Source organism: Callithrix jacchus, chromosome 4 (genome assembly GCF_049354715.1).
Source record: "Callithrix jacchus isolate 240 chromosome 4, calJac240_pri, whole genome shotgun sequence".
Classification (NCBI taxonomy): Eukaryota; Metazoa; Chordata; class Mammalia; order Primates; family Cebidae; genus Callithrix; species Callithrix jacchus.
Window position 1 is genome coordinate 157,630,543 of NC_133505.1, and position 23,755 is coordinate 157,654,297.

Consider the following 23,755-nt stretch of genomic DNA (forward strand, 5'->3'; position numbering starts at 1 on the left):
CCAAGCTGCTAGGGAGGCTGAGGCAGGAGAATCACTTGAACTCAAGAGGCGAAGGTTGCTGTGAGCCAAGATCACACCACTGCACTCCAAACCTGGACTGTCAGAGTGAGACTCCATCTCAAAAAAAACAAAAACAAAAACAAAAAAAACACAACTATACACTCCTCAGGGGAGGGAGTGGATAAAAGTTGTTCCTGAAGTGTGGTCCTGGACCTACTGCATCAATGTCACTTGGGAAGTCTTTAGAAATGCAGATTCCTAGGCCCTCCCCCAAGACCCAGTACATCAGAAACCCAGCAATCTCTGTTTTAACAGGCCCGCCAGGTAATTCTGATACTCAAGTTTGAGGATCACTGGTATAACATGATTTGTTTATCTAGGAGAGAAAAACCTGTCAGATTAAAAATTGGTTACCAAGGGAGGAATGGAGGGAACAGACTACAAGAGAAAGAATAGAGGTTAGGCTTCTTTTTTTTTTTTTTTTTTTTAAGATGGGGTTTCACCATGATGGACAGCCTGGTCTTGAACTCCTGACCTCAGGTGATCCGCCACCTCAGCCTCCCAAAGTGCTAGGATTACAGGCATGAGCCACTGTGCCCAGCTTTTGAGGTTAGGCTTCTTTGGAGCTGGGAGCTGTGGCTCATACCTGCAATCTCAGCACTTTGGAAGGCTGAGGTGGGTAGATCATTTGAAGACAGGAGTTTGAGACCGGCCTGCCAAACATGACAAAACCCCATCCCTACTAAAAAGAAAAAAAAAAAAAAATTAACTGGGCCATGGTGGAACACGGCTGAGGAAGCTGAGCCGTGAGATTCGTTTGAACCCAGGAAGCAGAGGTTGCAGTGAGCTGAGATGGCACCACTGTATTCCAGCCTAGGTGCCAGACTGAGAATCTTTCTCAAAAAAAAAAAAAAAAGAGATTAGGCTTCTTGGGATATGAGTTTCTTTGTAGAGTTAACTTTGAAGCCATATAAATATTTTACATAATTATAGAACAAAATGAAGGTTTAGAAAAGCAGCCTCCAAAAATTGAAAGCAAAATTAAACTATATTCGGTTGATGGCATAACCATGCAAAAGGAATTTCCATTGATTCGTAAAATGCTTTAGATGAAATACAGCAAATACATCTCTGTTTTAGTAATGATACTATTTATGGTGGTGTTGCTATTGTTATTCTGAAATTACTGAGTGTGTTGTGGGATAAAGCAAAGAAGTATTTATGTTAGCATCACTGAGAAATGGAATTGGTAGGAGAAAGAAAACATGGACGAAAGAATAAGTGTAGCTAATCAAAAGTCCTATAGTCCTGTATCTGAATCATTAATATAAGTATTGGTATGAACTAAGGTTATATTTTATCCTTTAAAAAAACACCACTTACTAGCCTGGCCAACATGGTGAAACCCCATCTCTACTAAAAATATAAAAATTAAGCGTGGTGGTGCATGCTTGTAGTCCCAGCTACTTGGGAGGCTGAGGCAGAAGAATCGCTTGAACCCAGGAGGTAGAGGTTTCAGTGAGCCAAGATTGCATCACTGCACTCCAGCCTGGGCAACAGAGTGACAGAACGAGACTCAGTCTCAAGAAATAAAAATGAAAAAACATACCACTTCCTGGCCAGGCATGGTGGCTCACCTCCTGTAGTCCAGCACTTTGGGAGGCTAAGACAGGTGATCACCTGAGGTCGGGAGTTTGAGACCAGCCTGGCCAACATGGCAAAACCCCATCTTTACTAAAGATACAAAAATTAGCCGGCTGTGGTGGCAAGTGCCTGCAGTCCCAGCTACTCAGGAGTTGGAGGCAGAGGCGGGAGAATCACTTGAACTTGGGAGGCGAAGGTTGCAGTGAACCAAGATGGCACCACTGCACTCCAGCCTGGGTGATAGAGCAAGACTCCACCTCAGAAAGAATAAAAACACCACTTCCTAATGCTGTCTGCTGGAAAAGTCCTAGAAATAATGGTTACCCTACAGTAAGAGTGTTCGTGATACCCAGACTGTGGTCTCCAAACACTGTTACCTGCCAGAAGGAACAGGGCCTCCATGAAGAATGACTGTGGGGCATGAAATATACAAGATAGTCTGGAACATCTTGTCCCACCAGGAAACAAGCTACAAAAGACCACAGGCCAGGTCATGAATGCTCAAGAAAGGGCTCCTATAGCCAACAGTGGGATAATTTGAGCATCAGTTGAGATAATTAACTGAAAATAATGGAAACTCATCAAATAGCCTCATATTAATGAATTTGCAGTGATATTAAAAACCAAATTGATGACCTTTGCATAATACTAGAGAACAAATACATTTTTTTGAAAATTAAAGTACTGGCTGGGTACGGTGGCTTATGCGTGTTATCCCCTACACTTTGGAAGGCTGAGGCAGGGGATTGCTTGAGCCCAGAAGTTTGAGACCAGCCTGGACAACATTGTAAGACCCTGTCTCCATAAAAAAATTTAAAACTTAGCCAGAGGTGGTGGTACACCTGTGGTCCCAGCTACTCTGGAGGCTGAGGTGGGAGGATCACTTGAGCCCAGGAGGTTGAGGCTGAAGTGAACCATGACCACACCACTGTACTCCAGCCTGGGTGTCAGAGTAAGACCCTGTCTTGAAATAAAAAAGGAAAAAATTAAGCATTTATTCTGTCTTTCCCATATAAACCATAAACTGCAGAGTAACCAAGAATTAATAGAGGTTGTTTTTTTGGACAGATTCTAGCTAACAAAAGCTAATAAATAAGGAATAAAGTATTATAAATACCACCGTCTTTCAACTCCTAACAAATAGATTTAGCCAATAAGTACCAATGGCTGTTAGCATCACAGAAGACAGACAACCAGACTTTATGTCCATTACACTTCCTGATTCCATTAGACTTCCATTAGAGGAAGCACAGTACAACTGCTAGTACATTGTGCCAAATTATGGAACCTAAATCTGAGCAAGGCTCTATTAAACCAGTACGAGTATAATGGACAGAGCGTATTAAATAAAACCAGGCTGGGCGCGGTGGCTCACGCCTGTAATCCCAGCACTTTGGGAGGCCAAGGTTGGTGGATCACTTGAGGTCAGGAGTTCAAGACCAGCCTAGCCAACATGGTGAAACCCCATCTCCACTAAAAATGCAAAACTTAGCCAGATGTGGGAACATGTGCCTGTAATTCCCGCTACTTGAGAGGCTGAAGCAGGAGAATCACTTGAACCTGGGAGGCAGAGGTTGCAGTGGGCCAAGATTGTGCCACTACACTCCAGCCTGGGAAACAGAGCAACACTCTATCTCAAAAAAAAAATGAAACTGTAATGATGTCATCAGCAGTACTGAGACTGGGCTGTGTAACACAACAGTATGGTTTCTTCAACTAACTTGCAAAAGGAAGAAAAATAGGGGAGAACTTAAAGATTAAAATAGACTAAAGAGGTATCAACCACTTGCTCTATGTGATTTTCATTTGCAAAACGAACAGGCAAAATATTTTTTTAAAAGAGAAGAAAGGAAATATGGATAGTGACTGGCAAAACTTCATGATGTTATGGAGTTAAGTGTGACAACGGTGTTATGTTTAAAGTCCTTTTTTAGTCCAGGCACGGTGGCTCATGCCTATAATCCCAACACTTTGGGAGGCCAAGGTGGGTGGATCACTTGAGGCCAGGGGTTGGAGACCAGCCTGGCCAACATGGCAAAACCCTGTCTCTACTAAAAATGTAAAAAATTAGCTGGGCATGGTGGTGCACGCCTGCAGTCCCAGCTACTCAGAAAGCTGAGGCAGGAGAATTGCTTGAGGTAGAGGTTGCAGTGATCACGCCACTGCACTCTAGCCTGGCAACAGAGTGAGACTCTGTCTCAAAAAAATAAAAAATAAATCTTTATTTTAGAGATACATGTTAAAATATTTACAAGCTAAATGATATCTAGAATTTACTTCAGAGTGATGGGGAAACAGAGGCGCGGGGGGTATAGAGAGGAGGACTTAATGATTACTGAGGTTGGACAGTAGAAACTTGGGAATTCATTATACTATCCTCTCTACTTTTATATATGCTTGAAACTTTCCATTAGAAAAAAAAGTTTAACATAATTCCAGTTGAGGTTAACAGGAAGCATTCAAAGCAGAGATTTTAGAATTTAAAAAAATTAAAGCTACCAGAATAATAGGCACTAACATAGAGTCACATGTAAATTTAGCATTAAGTGGTCTAAAAAGTATAAAATAAAATAAAAGTTAAACAAAATTGTAGAATGCAAAATCCACCAGAATAATCTGTGGCTCTTTTTCAAAATATAATTTCAAAGCCAGGCATGGTGGCTCATGCCTACAATCCCAGCCCTTTAAGAGACTGAGGTGGACAGATAACTTGAGACCAGGAGTTAGAGATGAGCCTGGCCAACATAGCAAAACCCCATCTCTATTAAAAATACAAAAAATTAGCTGGGCGTGGTGGCTCATGCTTGTAATCCCGGCTACTCGGGAAGCTGAGGCAAGAGAATCGCTTGAACCCGGGAGGTGGAGGTTGCAGTGAGCCAAGATCACGCCACTGCACTCCAGCCTGGGCAACAAGAGTGAAACTCCATCTCAAAAAAAAAGAAAGTCAAGGCCTGAATGCTATTTCTTTTTATTATTTTCAAATGAATGTTTATGTCTGTGCTTTGTTGCCTATAAAAATTTCTTTTCTTTCCTTGCAGAGTGAAGAGTTCCACATTTATACCCAGTATTGCACTAATTATCCAAGGTATGGATCAAGAATGGGCCAGGAGTACTTTTGTTCACTTTCACGTTGTTTCAGGTCAGCCAGAGCAATACAGGTGGTTGCTAGGCATTCTCTGCCTGTCCTCTGCTGAATACTATGGGAAGAATGCAAAACGTGCTGAGAACAGATTACAGGGCCACCCAGATAAGGGTCCATCTGGACTTTGGGGCTGCCTGAAGAGGCAGGGTGGGGAAAATTTTAAAAGTGTATGGAAGAAACCAAAAAGATGACGAGGTATCTCCAAAAAGAAGCTAAGCCAGCTGTGCATCAGGCTGCAGGTCTTGTCTGCTAACCCTTTTCTGTGTGTGTCATGTTTTTAAGAATTTAGGAAACGTTGCTAATGAGTTTCTATAATCTAGGTGGGGAGAAAACAGGTGCTCTTTTTGCTAAATACGTTTTATGAACTATGTAAATGGAGTTCAGAGAAAGGACAGATCGCCATAAGCCTTGATGAGAAGAGGGGCGGCGGCTCGCCTGGGTTGTTGCTTCATTTTTCCTGACGTCAGAAAGCAATGGCAGAAGGGCGGTGTAAAAGCATCTTGGGACAGTGCGTCGACCATTTCAGTAACAGAATCAGGCCTAAGATGATGGGCTACAACTGAAGGAATTTCTTTTTTTTCTCCAGAAGACATTTATTGGGCACTTAGTAATTCCTAAGCAATGTGCTAAATGCTCTAAATACAAAGTACTAAATTTAACTTTTCAAAGCAATCCAGAGACATTGAGAAATTTTTTTTAATCCAGAACGCCCATCCCAGTGCCTGGCCCCTCCTAGGTTCTTCCTAAGTGTGAGTTCATTGTCACCCCTGTCGCTTCTCCAGTTTGTGGATGAAATACGCTGTGATAGGTAAAGTGATTCTATGAAGGGTGCAAGCTGATGAATGGCCCAGCTTGGATTTGAACCAAGGTTTTCTTCTCCCACTTGTAAGACCTCATGCTTACATGAGTATATTCTTGTAAAAGTTTCTGAAACTTTGTGATTCTCACCCTGCCTTTTTATTTTCCTTTTTTTCCCACACGATTAGCAGGACTTTGAGTTATGGGTTTTTTCTTTTCTTTTTTTTTTTTTTTTTTTGAGACAGAGTCTCACTCTGGCACCCAGGCTGGAGTGCAGTGGCGCAATCTCAGCTCACTGAAACCTCCCCCTTCCGGTTCAAGTAATTCTCCTACCTTATCCTCCTGAGTAGCTGGGATGACACCGCACCCCACCAGACTTTGAGTTATCTTAAGGACCAGCTAGGAAGAAGAGAGCTAGGGATACTCTCCACACTCTGTGTCCGGTCTTGGTAGACAGGTCCCTGATGATAAAGTGGGTGGTAGGACCCATCTAGAAGAGAAGCCAGCAGGCTGAGCCCTGAGTGTTACTTCCGGAAGGGAAAACAATGGGCACCCTGCTCCCCACTGTCAGGAGCAACCCTGGAAAGCCAGTGTGGATTAAAAGACCCGGGATGTTGCTGCGTGTGGTAGTATGTTCCTGGGGTCCTAGAGGTACTCCAGAGGCTGGGGCAGGAGGATAGCTTGAGCCTAGAAGTTTGAGGCTACAGCGTGCTATTATCACACCACTGTACTCCAGCTGGGGCAATAGAGCAAGATCCTGTCTCATAAAGACCCAAGAAGCCGCCGGGTGCAGTGGCTCATGCCTGTAATCCTAGCATTTTGGGAGGCAAGCAGATCACCTGAGGTCAGGAGTTCGGGACCAACCTAGGCAACATGGTGAAACCCCGTCTCTACTAAAAATACAAAAACTAGCCAGGCGTGGTGGCACATGCCTGTAATCTCAGCTACTCAGGACACCGAGGCAGGAGAATTGCTTGAACCCAGGAGGCAGAGGTGCAGTGCCAAGATCGTGCCAGTGCACTTCAGCCTTGGCAACAGACCAAGACTCTTTCTCAAAAAAAAAAAAAGACCCAAGAAGCCAGAAGTTCAGAGGCTCAACTTATGGCAAATACTTTTCCTTATGGGACCCATGCTTTCCCCAGATTTCCCTAAAAAAACAAACAAAAACACAAAAAACCCACATGCATATTAGAACATTTATCACACATCTGTATCTGTAGACCCACCCATAGTTAATTTACATGGTTTCACTTAAGCAATTTTCTCTCTTAAAGTATTTGTTTCCACTTTAATGCCGAAAACATCACAAGATTGCAGCATGCCCTGACTAAATCCCAAGGTTCTAAACCAAAACCCAGCTTGCCTCCCACCCCAATTCAGAGAAGTCACAGAATCGGCCCTCAACTTCTCCACAAAACTTCTTCCTCAAGGAAGGAAAAAACATTCAGATTCTGAAGATCAACAAAGTTCTAGACCCAATTATGAGACTCTAAAATGATACAGGAGCTTGTTTGGGGAATTAGGTTTGTATAAATTTCAGTATAAACATGTCATTTGAAGAAATAACTTCTTAATTTAAACTTACAAAATTGCAAATTCAGAAGATTTTGTGATTTACTAAGAAGAGTACAAAATAAAAACAGCTTCTTTATATGCTAGGCTGCTTCAGACCCAGATAAGGCAGAATCATTTGTGCAAGGACATTTTTATGAGCCTGTCATTCTGGCTGGGTACGGTGGCTCACATCTGTAATCCCAGCCCTTTGGGATGCTGAGGCAGGCGAATCACTATGTCAGGAGTTTAAGACCAGCCTGGCCAATATGGTGAAACCCTGTCTCTACTAGAAATACAAAAATTAGCCATTCATGGTGGCTCATGCCTGTACTCCCAGGTACTCGGGGAACTGAGGCAGAAGAATCGCTTGAACACTGCACTCCAGCCTGGACAACAGAGCGAAATTCAGTCTCAAAAAAAAAAAAAGCCTGTCATTCATGGAGCAGTGTCCCAAACTTGTGTATGTTGGCAGGAAATAGCAAACAATATCCCTTTTCCTTCAAGCTGTTTCTATTCCTTTGAAGGTCAGATGTAACTAAATGCAATGGTAGAAAAGCATGTTTTGGAAGATCAAATAAATATAAATTAACAGGAAAAACTCAGTAATGTGTAATAAAAGTTCAAGGTTTAGGATAATTTTCTGGAGAAAGTTGTCTTTTTTTTTTTTTTTTTTTTTTTTGAGGCAGTCTTGCTCTGCCACCCAGGCTGAAGTGCGGTGGCATGATCTCAGCTCACTGCAACCTCTGCGTCTCAGGTTTGAGCAATTCTCCTGTCTCAGCCTCCCAAGTAGTTGGGATTACAAGCACACGCCACCATGCCCAGCTAATTATTTTATTTTTAAGAGAGATGGGTTTTACCACGTTAGCCAGGCTGGTCTCAGACTTCTAACCTCAAGTGATCCATCAGCCTCAGCCTTCCAAAGTGCTGGAATTACAGGCATGAGCCACCATGCCTGGCAAGAAAGTTATCTTTTTTTTTTTTAAATGAAATTGAATCTGACTTTGAAGAAACATGTTAGCAGAGAGGTACTCAAGAGTTGTTCTCAGTGAAGAAGACATGTCTGTTTCTTGTCTACTTGTGTGGTTTTCATATTCATAGAGAAAGATTGTATCTTATATCCAATCAGTTTATCTCTGAGACCCGAGGTTCCCTTCCCCAATTTAACAAGCCAAGAGTGCAAGGTGTCTCAGCCCATCTGACAATTTTCCTTCCCGCTTTGGATCCAGGGTGGTGACATGAAGTGTCGCTGGCACATCTTGACAGTGTCCACTTTCCTCATACCAGTCACGCCCCAGTGATTTGACTGTGAAGAGACAAAAGCTCCCACCTTCTGTTCCCCAGGGAGGGGTGCAAACCCGGCCAGGTCCTTGTGCTCAGATACCTGCCTGTCCCTAAGACTTCCAGGAACCTGGAGCTCAGCATGCTCCTAATTTGTTGCCGGTTCTTACCCTTGAGCAAGAGCCAAAGCCTTCAGGTGGCCAAAGGGCTACAGAGCAGCCAAATCTGGCTCTAAATAACCTTAGAAACATTCCTAGGAGAGGAGATGGAGAGTTTTGAAACCTCGACTCAAGAGGAAAATAAATCAGTGTGAACAGATATTTCTCAAAGTAGATTGGCACAAAAGGGATTCTGGCCGGGCGCAGTGGCTCACGCCTATAATCCCAGCACTTTGGGAGGCCGAGGCGGGAGGATCACGAGGTCAAGAGATCGAGACCATCCAGGTCAACGAGGTGAAACCCTGTCTCTACTAAAAATACAAAAATTAGCTGGGCATGGTGGTGCGTACCTGTAGTCCCAGCTACTTGGGAGGCTGAGGCAGGAGAATTGTTTGAACCCAGAAGGCGGAGGTTGCGGTGAGCCGAGATCATGCCATTGCACTCTGGTCTGGGTAACAACAGTGAAACTCCGTCTCAGAAAAAAAAAAAAAAGGGATTCTGTGGCTTAATTATGAAACTTCCATTTCACCTCCTTCCTCATGGTCTTACTTTGTTGTTTGGCTCTATCTGATCTTTTTCAATTAATCCTGGAAACATTACTGACTTAGGGAGAAAAGGGCTGAAATTAGTTGTACTTGCTTCCTTCTACAGTTTGAGAACAAAGATTTTAATTTACCCATGTGAGACTGCACCAGCCATTAGCTTGCTTTATGATACGAGCAGTGAGCCGAGGTTGCACCACTGCACTCCAGCCTGGCGCCTGGTGACGGAGCGAGACTCTGTCTCAAAAAAAAAAAAAAGTGACCAGCAGAGGGAGTTGTGATAAATGTTCTGACAGGGCTGGATCTTCTAGCAAGAAGGAACTCCTTTTTCTTAGTACAAAACGTGCCTACTCTTTTTAATCTAACCTGTGGAAATGGAATACAGATGTGCTGTGTGAGCATTGCCCAAAGATACCCAGATAGGGCCCATCTAGGGGCCCTGGCACAAGTCTGCATCTCCTAGAAGGAAGGAACTTGTTCCTTAGAAGCCATGAGCCCATGGTGCCAGTGCCACTGGGTCTGATGCCTTTTTCTTTTTTTGAGATGGAGTTTCCCTCTTGTTGCCCAGGCTGGAGTGCAGTGGTGCAATCTCAGTTCACTGCAACCTTTGCCTCCTGGGTTCAAGCAATTCTCCTGCTCAGCCTCCCGAGTAGTTGGGATTACAGGAATGCACCACCACGCCCAGCTAATTTTTTTGGATTTTTAGTAGAGATGGGGTTTCTTCAGGTTGGTCAGGCTGGTCTCAAACTCCTGACCTCAGATGATCCTCCAGCCTCAGCCTCCCAAAGTGCTGGGATTACAGACGTGAGCCGCCGCGCCTGGCCCAGTGCCTTTTTCTAATTTCCTTTTTGTAATTCACCCTCCCAGAGGAACCTTTCTCCAGTTTGCCTAAAGGCATGCTGATCTGGCCACAAGTCTGCAGCTACCCTACTCTTTTTAGGGCATTTATACTTGCAGTGACATTTAAAACTTGAGTATCCCATAAAGCATTACAATTTAGATAATAACATGGACTCTTTCTGCAGATCCGTGGCCATGCTAACAGAGTGCATGAGGAATAAGATACTGGCCAAATTCTTCAGGGAACGTCAGGAAACTCTGAAACACTCGCTGCCTCTGGGGTCCTATCTCTTGAAACCAGTTCAGCGGATTCTCAAGTATCATCTCCTTCTGCATGTAAGTTTCTGCCTGGCGTGAGCACTTTCCAGGGGATGGGAGTTTTGTGTGTATATATTAAGTTTGGGGGAAAATACCAGAAAATGCTGTGGACATATGGAAACATTTCCCACACTCATATTTCACAACTGACTAATCTGCTTTGAGGATTTAGAGATATTTATATTCTAGACCCGTAGCCCCATTGACAACAGCCAAGAGAAGAGATTAATCTTAGCTCTGATTCTGATGGGGCTTAGGAGTGCCTCGCCCTCGGCACTGACAGTTTCAGGCAGGGAGCTATCATGCAAATGAAAAACAGATTTTGTAATGTTTCCATCAGCCCTGATTCAGTAGGCAATTGAAAGGAAAAGCTATTTGTCATAGATTGGCTTTTGTATGGAGAGCAAAGAGAAAGGGCTGAAAAGGGAGAGGACAGATGAGCAGCGTGATAGATGGCCTCCCAGCTGAGCTTAGCATCACTGCAGGTATTTCCTCTTACATTATTTTCTACTGCTTTTACAAAATCCAAGAAAGCTTTAGAAACAAAGGTAATCATAGCTCTTAAATTCTTTCTTTTCTTTCTTTCTTTTTTTTTTTTTTTAAGAAGTCTTGCTCTGCCACCCTGGCTAGAGTGCAATGGCACAATCTCGGCTCTCTGCAACCTCTACCTCCCAGGTTCAGGTGATTTTCCTGCCTAAGCCTCCCGAGTAGCTGGGATTACAGGCACCCACTACTGCGCTTGGCTAATTTTTGTGGTTTTTTGTTTTTTTTGGTGAGGCAGGGTTTCACCATCTTGGCCAGGCTGGTCTCAAACTCCTGACCTTGTGATCCACCCTCCTCGGCCTCCCAAAGTGCTGGGATTACCACCATGCCCAGATTTTTTTTTTTTTTTTTTTTAAGACAGGGTCTGGCTCTGTCGCCCAGGCTGGAGTACAGTGATGTGATCACAGCTTACTGTAACCTCTGCCTCCTGGGCTCAAGCGATCCTCCCACCTCAGCACCCTGAGTAGCTGGGACTCCAGGTGTGCACCACCATGCCTGGCTAATTTTTTTGTATTTTTGGTAGAGATGGAGTTTCAACATGTTGCCCAGGCTGATCTCGAATTACTGAGCTCAAGTAATCCTCCTGCCTCAGCCTCTGAAAGTGCTGGGATTACAGGCATGAGCCACTATGCCCAGCCTCAACTTCTTATTTCTTACCCTCCAAAAAAGTTGATAGGAATGGGAAAAAAGGTATTATCATAGGTGATTTTCATTCTGAAGTAGAACTTGCTTACTTTTGTAGCAGAAGAAAAACAGTACGGTGGAGTGGTTAGGAACAGGGCTCTGGGAAAGACTGCCTGGGTCTGAATCCTATAAATTGCCCACATGCACTGTGGCTCACAGGCACTGATAAAAGTAAGCTATTGTGACTGGGCACGGTGGCTCATGCCTGTAGTCCCAGCACTTTGGGAGGCCAAGGCGGGCAGATCACCTGAGGTCAGGAGTTCAAGACCAGCCTGGCCAACATGGTGAAACCCCAATCTCTACCAAAAATACAAAAAAATTAATTGGGCATGGTGGTGGGTGCCTGTAATCCCAGCTACTTGGTAGGCTAAGGCAGGAGAATCTCTTGAACCCGGGAGGTGGAGATTGCAGTGAGCCAAGATTGCACTACTGCACTTCAGCCTGGGCGACAGAGTGAGACTGTCTCAAAATAAAATTTAAAAAAAAATAAGCTATTGTTTTTATTATTTTTATGTTACATTAAAATCTCCTTTTTCACTTTCTCCCTTCTTGGAAAAAAAATAAAAAAGAAAATCTCCTTTTTAAAGGAATTTTAATTCAGAGTTCCTCTCTATGTCAAAAGGCCTGCAATTTATAGGTATCTCTTTTTAAATGATTCTAGGTTTCTAACTTGAATAATTATTTCAGATTTGCTTGGTTCATATATGTTTAAAATTTCAAGAACTTTATTGGTCCATCTTTACTAGTAATTACTTAGCTTTGTCTGTTTGCTGGGTAGCTCATCTTTGGAGAATATTGTGTTCTACGAGGTCACATCAGGGATATTATTTTAATTTTTACATTAACCCTAATGACCTCTTAGATTTAGTGGGATTTATTTGCTAAATCAGTGTCCAGATAATAATTTTTTTTTTCTGAGACAGAGTTTTGCTCTGTCTCCCAGCCTGGAGTGCAGTGGCGCCATCTTGGCTCACTATAATCTCTACCTCCCAGGTTCAAGTGGTTCTCCTGCCTTAGCCTCCCAAGTAGCTGGGGTTACAGGTGCCCACCACCACACCCAGTTTGTGTGTGTGTGTGTGTGTGTGTGTGTGTGTGTGTGTGTGTGTGTTTTAGTAGACATGGGTTTTACCATGTTGGCCAGGCTTATCTTGAACTCCTAATCTCAGGTGATCTGCCCATCTCGCCTCCCAAAGTGCTGGGATTACACCGTGCCCAGCCCCAAATAATTCTTGTTCTTGTTGTTGTTGTTTGAGGGAGTCTCACTCCGTCACCTAGGCTGGAGTGCAGGGGCGCGATCTCAGCTCACTGTCACTGCAACCTCCGCCTCCTGGGTTCAAGTAATTCTAATGTCTCAGCCTCCTGAGTAGCTGGACTACCAGCGCCCGCCATCACACCCAGCTAATTTTTGTATTTTAGACAGGGTTTCACCATGTTGGTCAGGCTGGTCTCAAACTCCGGACCTCAGGTGATCCACCTACCTTGGCCCGACAAAGTGCCGGGATTACAGGTGTGAGCCACTAAATAATTCTTAAATAAATAACATTTGTGCAGGACACATCTCTGCTGAATTCTGTTATATAATGTCTGAGACTAATGTGTCTCAAAAATCTCTAAATGGTCTTTAGACAGTAAGATGGCCTTCAGTAAAAAGGAAAGTTTAAGATCTCAGTTAGCTAAACGTGTGAGACAACAAGTTAAGATACTTACAAAACGTTAATTAATAGGAAAAACAGCCTTTATCTTCCATATTAAGAGTTGGCAATGAAGAAAAAAAGAAAGAACAGTGGTTGGATTAATCCAAAACTAACTTCTGGTTGCTTTTGAAGCGTTTTCTGTTTTTATAGTTGATTAGATGGCTCCCTCTACGTCATTCACATCATTTCAAAGTTATGTTGCCATCCATGAAAATCCCCATAGAAATAGCCTCTGTACTTCCCAGTTTGTTTACTGATGAACATACTTGTCTCTCAGACTAAAAGAAGAAATCTTTATGTTTTTAAATTTGCCATTTAGGACCTTGTTAATAGCCGAGTCCAAGTATGGAAAGAAAATGTAAATTCCTTTGCAGTTTCTAGCTAGATGAAAAACTTCACGACTCAGTAAAAGTAAACAAAGATTTACATTGTTACTATAAAATAATAGGACTAGCCTTCAAGTGGTACCATAATGTTGAACCTCCACCCATTAGCTGATTATGTATGATAAATGTCACAGGAACTATCTAATTGACTACAATGTTTTCTTACTGTTTTAAGTGCTAATATAGGATTACTGTTATTGTTGTTTTTAAGAAGGACATAGTTTCAATTTTTTTTTTTTTTTGAGACGGAGTTTCGCTCTTGTTGCCCAGGCTGGAGTGCAATGGTGTGATCTCGGCTCACCGCAACCTCCGCCTCCTGGGTTCAGGCCATTCTCCTGCCTCAGCCTCCTGAGTAGCTGGGATTACAGGCACGCGCCACCGTGCCCAGCTAATTTTTTTTGTATTTTTAGTAGAGACGGGGTTTCACCATGTTGACCAGAATGGTCTCGATCTCTTGACCTCGTGATCTACCCGCCTCGGCCTCCCAAAGTGCTGGGATTACAGGCTTGAGCCACCGCGCCCGGCCCATAGTTTCTCAATTTAGTAAGCGCTTATTTACCACCCAGCTCTCTGCTGGGCACTGTGGAGAAAATAAAGAATCAAAGGCACTATATACAATAGTCTCTATCCTTAGACTCCTGAGGATCTAGGGACAGATGTCTTATGGGCTCAAAAGAAATAGAACAAAGATCCTGTCCCTCTCTCCTGGGACTGTAGGCCTCCAATGGTGTGGTGATTGCTAATGTAACACACTTCCGCCCATCAGAGTACTGAGTGGTAAAACCACAAGATTTCTCTTGACACTTAGCAGGACTGTCTTTAGTGAACTTCATTTGGCCTTTAAAACCTTGACTACAGGAAAACGTAATTGCTATAGAGATAATTTTTAAAGATAATTTGCACTATATTTTTGCTCTGTTAAATATTAAGGTCCTGTATGGAACATTTTGCTTCCTAAATAAATAAGGGGGAAAAATAAGCATGTATTTGGTCTTGTGAGAGTGAGAACTTAATTACTGAGAACTGTATGACATTGGCCACCAAGAAGCTCAGAACTCCACATGTCTGTTATAGTAACTGTAATACCGCTGTGAGACCCAGTGGGCTACATGCATGTTGTATTTTATCCTATTTATCCTGCAATCCTATTCTACTTTTATCTTCCCTCTTTTATTTTTTTGTTTTGTTTTGTTTTGTTTTTTTGTCTTACCATTTTGTTGCAGGTATTTCTGGCCTCAAAATCTTAAAGAATGATGGTAGTGTGTAAGAATTTTTTTTTCAAGGCAGAGTCTCACTTTGTCACCCAGGCTGGAGTGCAGTGGCCCAATCTAAGCTCACTGCAACCTCTGTCTCCCAGGTTCAAGTGATTCCCCTGCCTCAGCCTTCTGAGTAGCTGGGACTATAGGCACCCATCACCATACCCAGCTAACTTTTGTATTTTTAGGAGAGATGGGTTTTGCCATTTTGGCCAGGCTGGTCTCAAACTCTGGACCTCAGGTGATCTACCCACCTTGGCATCCCAAAGTGCTGGGATTACAGGTTCGAGCCACTGCACCCAGCCAGTACTATATAAATAAATAAGTAAAAATCAAATATAAGGAACTAATCATAGAGGTGCCATTTTTTTCACTGGCTGTATGAAAAAAATGGGGAAAAAAGGAAAAAAAAAACCTCATTCTTTTTCGTTGAAGGAAATAGAAAATCACCTTGATAAGGACACAGAAGGCTATGATGTGGTACTTGATGCTATAGACACAATGCAGCGAGTCGCCTGGCACATCAATGACATGAAGCGGAAACACGAGCACGCGGTCCGGTTACAGGTGAGCCCACGAGGTTTGCAGGTGTCCTGACTCAGTTTTCCCAGTAAAATATTAAGGCTGCTCAAGTACTGCACTACATTAATGGCCTTCAGCGTAGTTCTCCCTGAAAGCAGGTCAGGACACCAGTAATACCGATCATTGTCTACTATGGCTATTTGAGAGAAAGTGACATTATAACTTTTAAGCTAACTGTTTGCTTATAGCCCCTTTCATGACCTAAGTTAAAATTTGGAGTCTCCTACTTCTATTAATTTCAAAGTTAATAATTCTTTTTTTTTTTTTTAATTTTTTTTCTTTTAAAGATGGGGTTTCACCATGTTGGTCAGGCTGGTCTTGAACTCCCAACCTTAGGTGATCCGCCCACCTTGGCCTCCAAAGTGCTTGGATTACAGGCGTGAGCCACCGTGCCCGGCCAAAGTTAGTAATTCTTGTTGAAAGCAACTTTCCCTAAACTATGTAAAGACTTTTTAAGCCTTTATTCCTCTGCTCCCAGTTCCTACAAAACCATGAGGTGATGCATGGGTGGTCATAGGCAGGGGATGCGCAGTAAGGGGGGCCAAGGCTGAACCAGCGCCTTTACAGTTTCACATGGGAAGTGACCCTCCAGCACATCATTCCAATTTCCTTTTTTTGAGGTGGGAGGGAAGGGGATGAAGTTTCACTCTTGTCATCCAGGCTGGAGTGCAGTGGCATGATCTCAGCTCACTACAACCTTGGCCTCTGAGATTCAAGCGATCCTCCTGCCTCAGCCTTCTTAGTAGTTGGGATTACGGGGCACACCACCACACCCAGCTAATTTTGTATTTTTACTAGAGACAAGTTTTCACCAGGTTGGCCAGGCTTGTCTCAAACTCCTAACCTCAGGTTATCTGCCCATCTGGGCCTCCTAAAGTGCTGGGATTACAAGCTTGAGTTACCACACCCAGCGCTTTCTTCATTTTAAAAATAAGACAGAGAAGTTGGCTAAAGGCCTATCCAGCATGAACATTTTAAGCCCTAAATCCTCAGGACATTTTGACAGATGTTGAGCCAGTGATCATGCCCTGGGCACCTCAATAGATGCACTATTTTTTTTTTTTTTTTTTTTTTTTTTTTTGAGACAGAGTCTTGCTCTATCACCAGGCTGGAGTGCAGTGGCGTGATCTCAGCTCACTGCAACCTCCACCTCCCCGATTGAAGCGATTTCCCTGCCTCACCCTGCCAAGTAGCTGGGACTGCAGGTGGGCGCCACCATGCCCAGCTACGTTTTTGTATTTTAGTAGAGACAGTGTTTCACTGTGTTGGGGAGGATGGTCTCGATCTCCTGATCCACCCGCCTCAACCTCGCAAAGTGCTGGGATTACGGGTGTGAGCCACCTCGCCTGACCAAATGCACTATTAAAAACAAAACAAGAGGCTGTGTGGGCCCAGAGGCCAGTTCCAGGCTCGGCCTGTCACTAGAGAGAGACAAAAAAGCCCAAAGTGACTTGACCCTATGCAGACTGGCCTTACCTAACTCTGGAAAAAAGATACATTGTTTGGCTCGTAAATCAGAACAAACTCTGTATAGGTTTCAGGTCTAGGCAGCCAGAGTGTGGTGTGATGCTGTTGACGATCAAAAATCAGAGGCAGATGACATGCTCATCTTCCAGGCTGCTTTTGTGTTTTGCAATAGCAACAAAAGTTTAACGCTTTATCATGCAAGTGTTCTGCAGACATGTCAGAATCTATTGAATACAGTCGTCCCCCGGCCCCCGCCCGCCCCCCTGCCCCAGCTCCACAGTTTCACTTTCTGCAATTTCATTTGCCAGTGGTCAACCAAGGTTAGGAAATTTTAAATGAGGGCCAGGCACGATGGCTCACACTTGTAATCCCAGCACTTTGGGAGGCTGAGGCAAGCAGATCACCTGAGGTTGGGAGTTTGAGGCCAGCCTGGCCAACGTGGTGAAACCCATCTCTACTAAAAATACAAAAATTAGCCAGGCATGGTGGCAGATGCCTGTAATCCCAGCTACTTGAGAGGCTGAGGCAGGAGAATCACTTGAACCCAGGAGGCAGAGGTTGCAGTGAGCCAGGATGGCAGCACTACACTCCAGCCTGGACAACAGAGCAAGACTCCATCTCAAAAAAAAAAAAAATTAATAAGATCTCGTATTTGATAGCACAATAAGGGGATTATAGTCAACAATAATTTATAAAATAACCGAAAGTATAATTGCAATGTTTGTAACACAAAGAAATGATACATGCTGGAGATGACAGAGGTCCGTTTACCCTGATGTGTTTATTATGTATTGTATGCCTGTCAGAATATCTCATGTACCCCATCAATATATACACCTACTGTGTACTCATAAAAATTTAAAATTTGAATAAAAAAGCACTAAAACATAAGTTAGGTGCAAAGGTTCATTTCCTTTCCCTGAGTAAGTAAATTTAAACTCAGGAAATTTCTGAGAAAATGACAGGGCTGATTTTTTTATAGGCTTTAGTTTTGAATTTCTTCTGTGTGGTATGAATGAACTTCAATATCTGGAAGAAAGTCTTCAACAGCTCTGAAGGTTTTCTTCCCAGAGAAGAGGGGGTGAGAAAAATCAAGGGAAGGGGCCAGGCACAGTGACTCACATCTGTAATCCCAGAACTTTTGGAGGTCTAGATGGGCAGACCATTTGAGGTCAGGCGTAGAAGACCAGCCTGGCCAACATGGAGAAACCCTGTCTCTACTAAAAATACAAAAAAAAAAAAAAAAAATTTCCAGGCATGAAGGTGGGCACCTGTAATCCCAGGTACTCAGGAACTGAGGCACGAATCGCCTGAACCAGGGAGGTGGGGGTTGAAGTGAGCTGAGATCACACCACTTCCCTCTAGCCTGGGTTACAGAGCGAGACTCCGACTCAAAAAAATAAAACCAAAAAAAAAAAAAAAAAATCAAGGGAAGGAGGCCTGCCTGAGAAGGTCCCATACTAAGTGGCCCCTGGACCTGGCTTTTGAAAAATGTAGCAGCTATTATGAACCATATCACGGCATGATTAAGGAATGGAAACAAGTAATTAGCAGCTCATCAAGTAACAGCCTGATTTAGTTCTGTTAACCCTTAAGTGGCGCCACCTGTAAATGCAGATTTATACCATAGACCATCAGATACCATGTAGATTGTTAGCCCCCATCAGGGATGATTTGTCACCATTCTTGAGGCTCAATAGATGAGCCACCAAGCCCTTGGTTCCTGGCCTCTGCTTCCTTTTAAGTGCTGTGGCCTCATTCCCTTTCTCAGGAAATACAGAGTCTGCTCACTAACTGGAAGGGGCCAGACCTGACCAGCTACGGGGAACTGGTGCTTGAGGGAACCTTCCGCCTCCAGCGAGCCAAGAACGAGCGGACGCTCTTCCTCTTCGACAAGCTGCTGCTCATCACGAAGAAGAGAGATGACACGTTTACGTACAAAGCTCACATCCTGGTAGGTCTGCATGCTGGCCAGGGCAGGGACTGAGATCCCCAGTGCCGCTCCCTCCCGAGCGTGCCTCACCCCCTCTGCTCTCTCTGCTCCAGTGTGGCAACCTCATGCTCGTGGAGGTGATTCCAAAGGAGCCACTCAGCTTCAGCGTCTTCCACTACAAGAATCCCAAGCTGCAGCACACAGTCCAGGTAACGGCAGGCCCGGGCCTCCCCACAAGCCCCTTTGTGAACAATGAGTGCTATGTGGCTTTTCAAGAGCCTTCTGGCCACATGGTCAATTCCCATCTCATCAGAGGGTCCTGTGGACGGAGGAATCAAGTTGTCTGACTGTCCACATCTCGTCTTGGCAGGCCAAATCCCAGCCAGACAAACGCCTCTGGGTTCTGCACCTAAAGAGACTGATTCTGGAGAACCACGCAGCCAAGATTCCAGCTAAGGTAGGACACGGAATCAATGCACCGTCAAACGGGAGAGAGCTCAAATCCCAGCAAGGCATCCTGATAGGATAAAATGTTCAACTTCAGAATAGAAAGGCTGGCCTGGTGGCTCATGCCTGTAATCCCAGCACTTTGGGAGGCCACAGCAGGTGGATCACTTGAGCCTAGGAGGTCGAGACCACCCTGGGTAACAAAGCGAGACCACTGTCTCTACAAAAAATAGAAAAGTTAGCCCCCAGCCTGGTTGCACGAACCTGTAGTCCCAGCTACTCTGGGAGGCTGAGGCAGGAGAATCACCTGAACCCAGGAGGCTGAGGTGGGCAGATCCCCTGAGGTCAGGAGTTTGAGAACAGCCTGACCAACATGGAGAAACCCCGTCTCTACTACCAGGAGTGATGACACATGCCTGTATTCTCAGCTACTCTGGAGGCTGAGGCAGGAGAATCGCTTGATCCTGGGAGGCAGAGGTTGCAGTGAGCTGAGATGGTGCCATTGCACTCCAGCCTGGGAAACAAGAGCAAAACTCTGTCTCAAAAAATATATATATGTATAAAAATTAGCCAAGTGTGGTGGTATGCACCTATAGTCCCAGCTACTCAGGAGGCTGAGGCAGGAGAATCACCTGAACCCAGGAGGCGGAGGTTACAGTGAGCCAAGATTGCACCATTGCACTCCAGCCTGGGTGACAGGACAAGATCCCATCTCAAAAAAAAAAAAAAGAAAAAAAAAGGCCAGGTGCAGTGGTGGTTCACACCTGTAATCCCAGCACTTTGGGACCATCACCTGAGGTCAGGAGTTAGAAACCAGCCTGACCAGCATGGTGAAATCCCATCTCTACTAAGAAATACAGCAATTTGCCATGCATGGTGACATACACCTGTAGTCTTAGCTACTTAGGAGGCTGAGATAGGAGAATTGCTTGAGCCCAGGAGGTAGAGGTTGCAGTGAGCCAAGATGGCACCACTGCACTCTGGCCTGGGCGACAGAGTGAGACTCCATCTCAAAAAGAAAAAAGATTTACATGAGTGGCAGACTCCATGGAGGCGGTGGTGTTTTTCCTTTGGGGGCTTAAAAGAAGATGGAGTTATGAGAATTATTCAAAGGTGCATGAAGCACCTGTGTGTGTAAAGCTGGGTCCCATGCAGGTGCTTGGGAGACAAGATACAGATTTGGCCAAGAAGGAATCTGTAGATGGGGAGCCAGCTGCCAAGCCGTGAACTGTTTTCCATCCATGAAGACGTAATAGAGTATGACTTAGGTGGTGGGGAAGGACAAAGTGCTCAATTCAGTTGAGTGGAAAGAGGAAGGAAAAAAACCTTTTACCTCGGTCTTGAGGGATAAGGATTTTTTTTTTTTTTTTGAGACAGGATCTTATTCTGCTGCCCAGGCTGGAGTGCAGTTTTACAAACATCGCTCATTACAGCCTCGACCTTCTGAGCTCAAGAGATCCCACTACCTCAGCCTCCCAGAGGAGCTGGGACCACAGGCTTGCACCACCACGCCAAGCTAATTTTTGTTGGTTTTTCTTTTTTTTTTTTTGAGATGGTGTCTTCCTCTGTCACCAGGCTGGAGTGCAATGGCACGATCTTGGCTCGCTGCAACCTCCACCTCCCGGGTTCAAGCGATTCTCCTGCCTCAGTCTCCCGAGTAGCTGGGACTACAGGCACCTGCCAACATGTCCGGCTAATTTTTGTATTTTTCTAGTAGAGACGGGGTTTCACCATATTGGCCAAGATGGTCTCCAACTCCTGACCTCGTGATCTACCCGCCTCCGCCTCCCAAAGTGCTAGGATTACAGGCATGAGCCACCGCACCTGACCTAATTTTTGTAATTTTTTTTAAGATGTGGTTTCATTATCTTGCCTAGGCTGGTTTCAAACTCCTGGGTTCCAGTGATCTGCCCGCCTCAGCCTTTCCAAAGTGTTGGAATGACAGGCATGAGCCACCATGCCCAGTCTTAGGAATATTTTTATTAAGTAGGGAAAAAAGGAATTAAAGTGAACCAGACCTAGAGACCTGCATAAACAGAAACAGGAGAGAACGAATGCGCTGCGTTCAGGGGGCACAGGCAGTGCCTGGATTGGAGGGCTGAGTTTTCAGGGGCTGGGGCAGGAGAGGAGGCAGGGAGGGGAAGGGCAAGAGCTCTTGGAGGGCTGTGGGCATGCGCTCTGAGGAGCCTGGACTGCATTCACACTGGGAAATCATTGCAGGCTTTGGAGGAAGGGGAGATGGCAAGGTCAGCCCTGTGTTCTGAGAGTGTCACTTTAGGGACAGGGTGACAAATAAGTGACAGGAGTGAGGTTGGAGGCTGGATAAGATAGTACCCACCATGATGGCCTGGAAAGGAGCTGAGTGGTGCTGCCACGGAGCCACAGCAACAGAGGGGACACGTGCAGAAGGTGCCACTGAGGCAGAGGCAGGATTTCGCCCACAGGGCTAAGTCAAGAGTTAAAGGAGAGCATGGTGATGTGAGTTCTGAGACAGATGGAAAGCCAGAGGAACTCGTGAGATTGGAGCGAGAGAGAGGAGCCCGCCGCTGTCACTGGCGCCCATGCTGCTGGGCAGGGTCAGCCGCAGGTGGAAATTCAGGTCTTGGAAGTTAAAGATCAGGAGGCTCTTGCTAGCTGCAGTAATTGAAGCCCAAAGGTTTAACAGGATGGTCCACAAAAATGTGTAAAAGAAAGACGACCCCAGGCCGGGCACGGTGGCTCATGCCTATAATCCCAGCACTTTGGGAGACCGAGGCGGGTGGATCACAAGGTCAAGAGATCGAGACCATCCTGGTCAACAAGGTGAAACCCCGTCTCTACTAAAAATACAAAAATTAGCTGGGCATGATGGTGCGCACCTGTAGTCCCAGCTACTTGGGAGGCTGAGGCAGGAGAATTGCTTGAACCCAGAAGGCGGAGGTTGTGGTGAGCTGAGATTGTGCCATTGCACTCCAGTCTGGGTAACAACAGGGAAACTCCGTCTCAAAAAAAAAAAAAAAAAGATGAACCCTTAGGAATCTCAACATCTAAGAGATCTGCAGGTGGGTGGGGGATTTGGGGAACAGCCAAACAAAGCACTGAAAGAGTGGCGGAGAGGCCGTGAGGACGTGCTGGAAGAAGGTGCTGTGCTGAAAAGGAGAAAGCACATCTCAGAGACAGGAGAAACTGTCTCAAAGGCTGCTGGTCCAGGAGATTTTTCTTTTTTTTTTTTGAGATGGAGTTTCATTCTTGTTGCCCAGGCTGGAGTGCAATGGCACAATCTGGTCTCACTGCAACCTCTGCCTCCTGGGTTCAAGAAGTGATTCTCCTGCCTCAGTCTCCCAAGTAGCTGGGATTACAGGAATGCGCCACCATGCCTGTCTAATTTTTTGTATTTTTAGTAGAGACAGGATTTCTCTGTGTTGATCAGGCCTGTTTTGAACTCCCAACCTCAGGTTATCTGCCCCCCTTGGCCTCTGAAAGTGATGGGATTACAGGTGTGAGCCACCGCACCAGGCCAGTCCAGGAAATTTAAACAGAAAAGAAGATTTTAGATTTGGCACTTTAAGAGAGAATGGAGAGATTGAAGTGGGTTGAAGAAGAAGGGGAATTAAGAAGCAACAGAATGGGTATAGACTTTTTAATATATAAGTTCACAAAAGGAAAAAAAAATGCTAGTTTGGAGAGAGAGGCAAGAGCAAATCAAGACTTCTTGTCTGAGTCAAATGCCAAGTCCCTCTGATGGGATGGCAGGGTGGAGAAGGGAGGTGGAAGAGGAGACGGTGGCTCACTTCCTCTTGGAACGAGGCCTGGGGAGGTGGGAAGGAAGAGGGTGGGACACACAGGAAGAGGGGCTCATCTTGGAAAGGGCTAGAAGCATCTCTCTGAGCCAAGGGAGAAAAAGATGAAAGATGGAGTAACTTTGAGGTGGATTTGCAAGAAGACAAACAGTTTGATTTCACTAACACAGGTGATAAACTCATCTGCTGGGAGAGTGAAGCAGAGATCGGGGTATCTGAGGGAAAGCGGAAGGGATCAGAAGAATACTTGCTAAAGAAAATGGACACGTAGGGTGGGGCATGGTGGCTCATGCCTGTAATCCCAGCACTTTGGGAGGCAGAGGCAGGCGAATCACAAGGTCAGGAGTTCGAGACCAGCCTGGCCAACATGGAGAAACCCGGTCTCTACTGAAAATACAAAATTAGCCAGGCGTGGTGGCGCATGCCTGAAATCCCAGCTACTCAGAGTTTGAGGAAGGAGAATCGCTTGAACCCAGGAGGCAGAGCTTGCGGTGAACTGAGATCACGCCATTGCACTCCAGATAGGGCAATAAGAGTGAAACTTTGCCTTAAAAAAAAAAAAGGAAAGAAAGAAAATGGACCAGTCCCTAGAGATGACTAGAATAATTTGTGAAAGGCAGCAAAGGACCCAGCTCAAGCTGGCCACCATGAATCAGTGCAATGACGTCATTTCAAAATCTGCTCAGCAACTTGGAAACTGCTAGTGAAAA

At 44.9% G+C, this 23,755-nt stretch overlaps 1 protein-coding gene across 9 annotated transcripts in view; it reads left to right on the forward strand.

Annotated features, from left to right (window-relative positions):
• The window catches only part of PLEKHG1 (pleckstrin homology and RhoGEF domain containing G1), a 249,418-nt gene that overhangs the window by 190,991 nt on the left and 34,672 nt on the right, over positions 1–23,755 (forward strand). For all 9 annotated transcript variants that reach the window (XR_013534630.1, XR_013534632.1, XR_013534629.1 and 6 more), the window contains 6 exons: positions 4,683–4,729; positions 10,142–10,292; positions 15,273–15,404; positions 18,658–18,840; positions 18,933–19,028; positions 19,190–19,276. Coding sequence is in view for 5 of the 9 variants with exons in the window: in XM_035296959.3 (XP_035152850.3) it covers positions 4,683–4,729; positions 10,142–10,292; positions 15,273–15,404; positions 18,658–18,840; positions 18,933–19,028; positions 19,190–19,276 (696 nt within the window). In the remaining 4 variants the exon portion in view is untranslated. The remainder of the gene's footprint in view (positions 1–4,682; positions 4,730–10,141; positions 10,293–15,272; positions 15,405–18,657; positions 18,841–18,932; positions 19,029–19,189; positions 19,277–23,755) is intronic.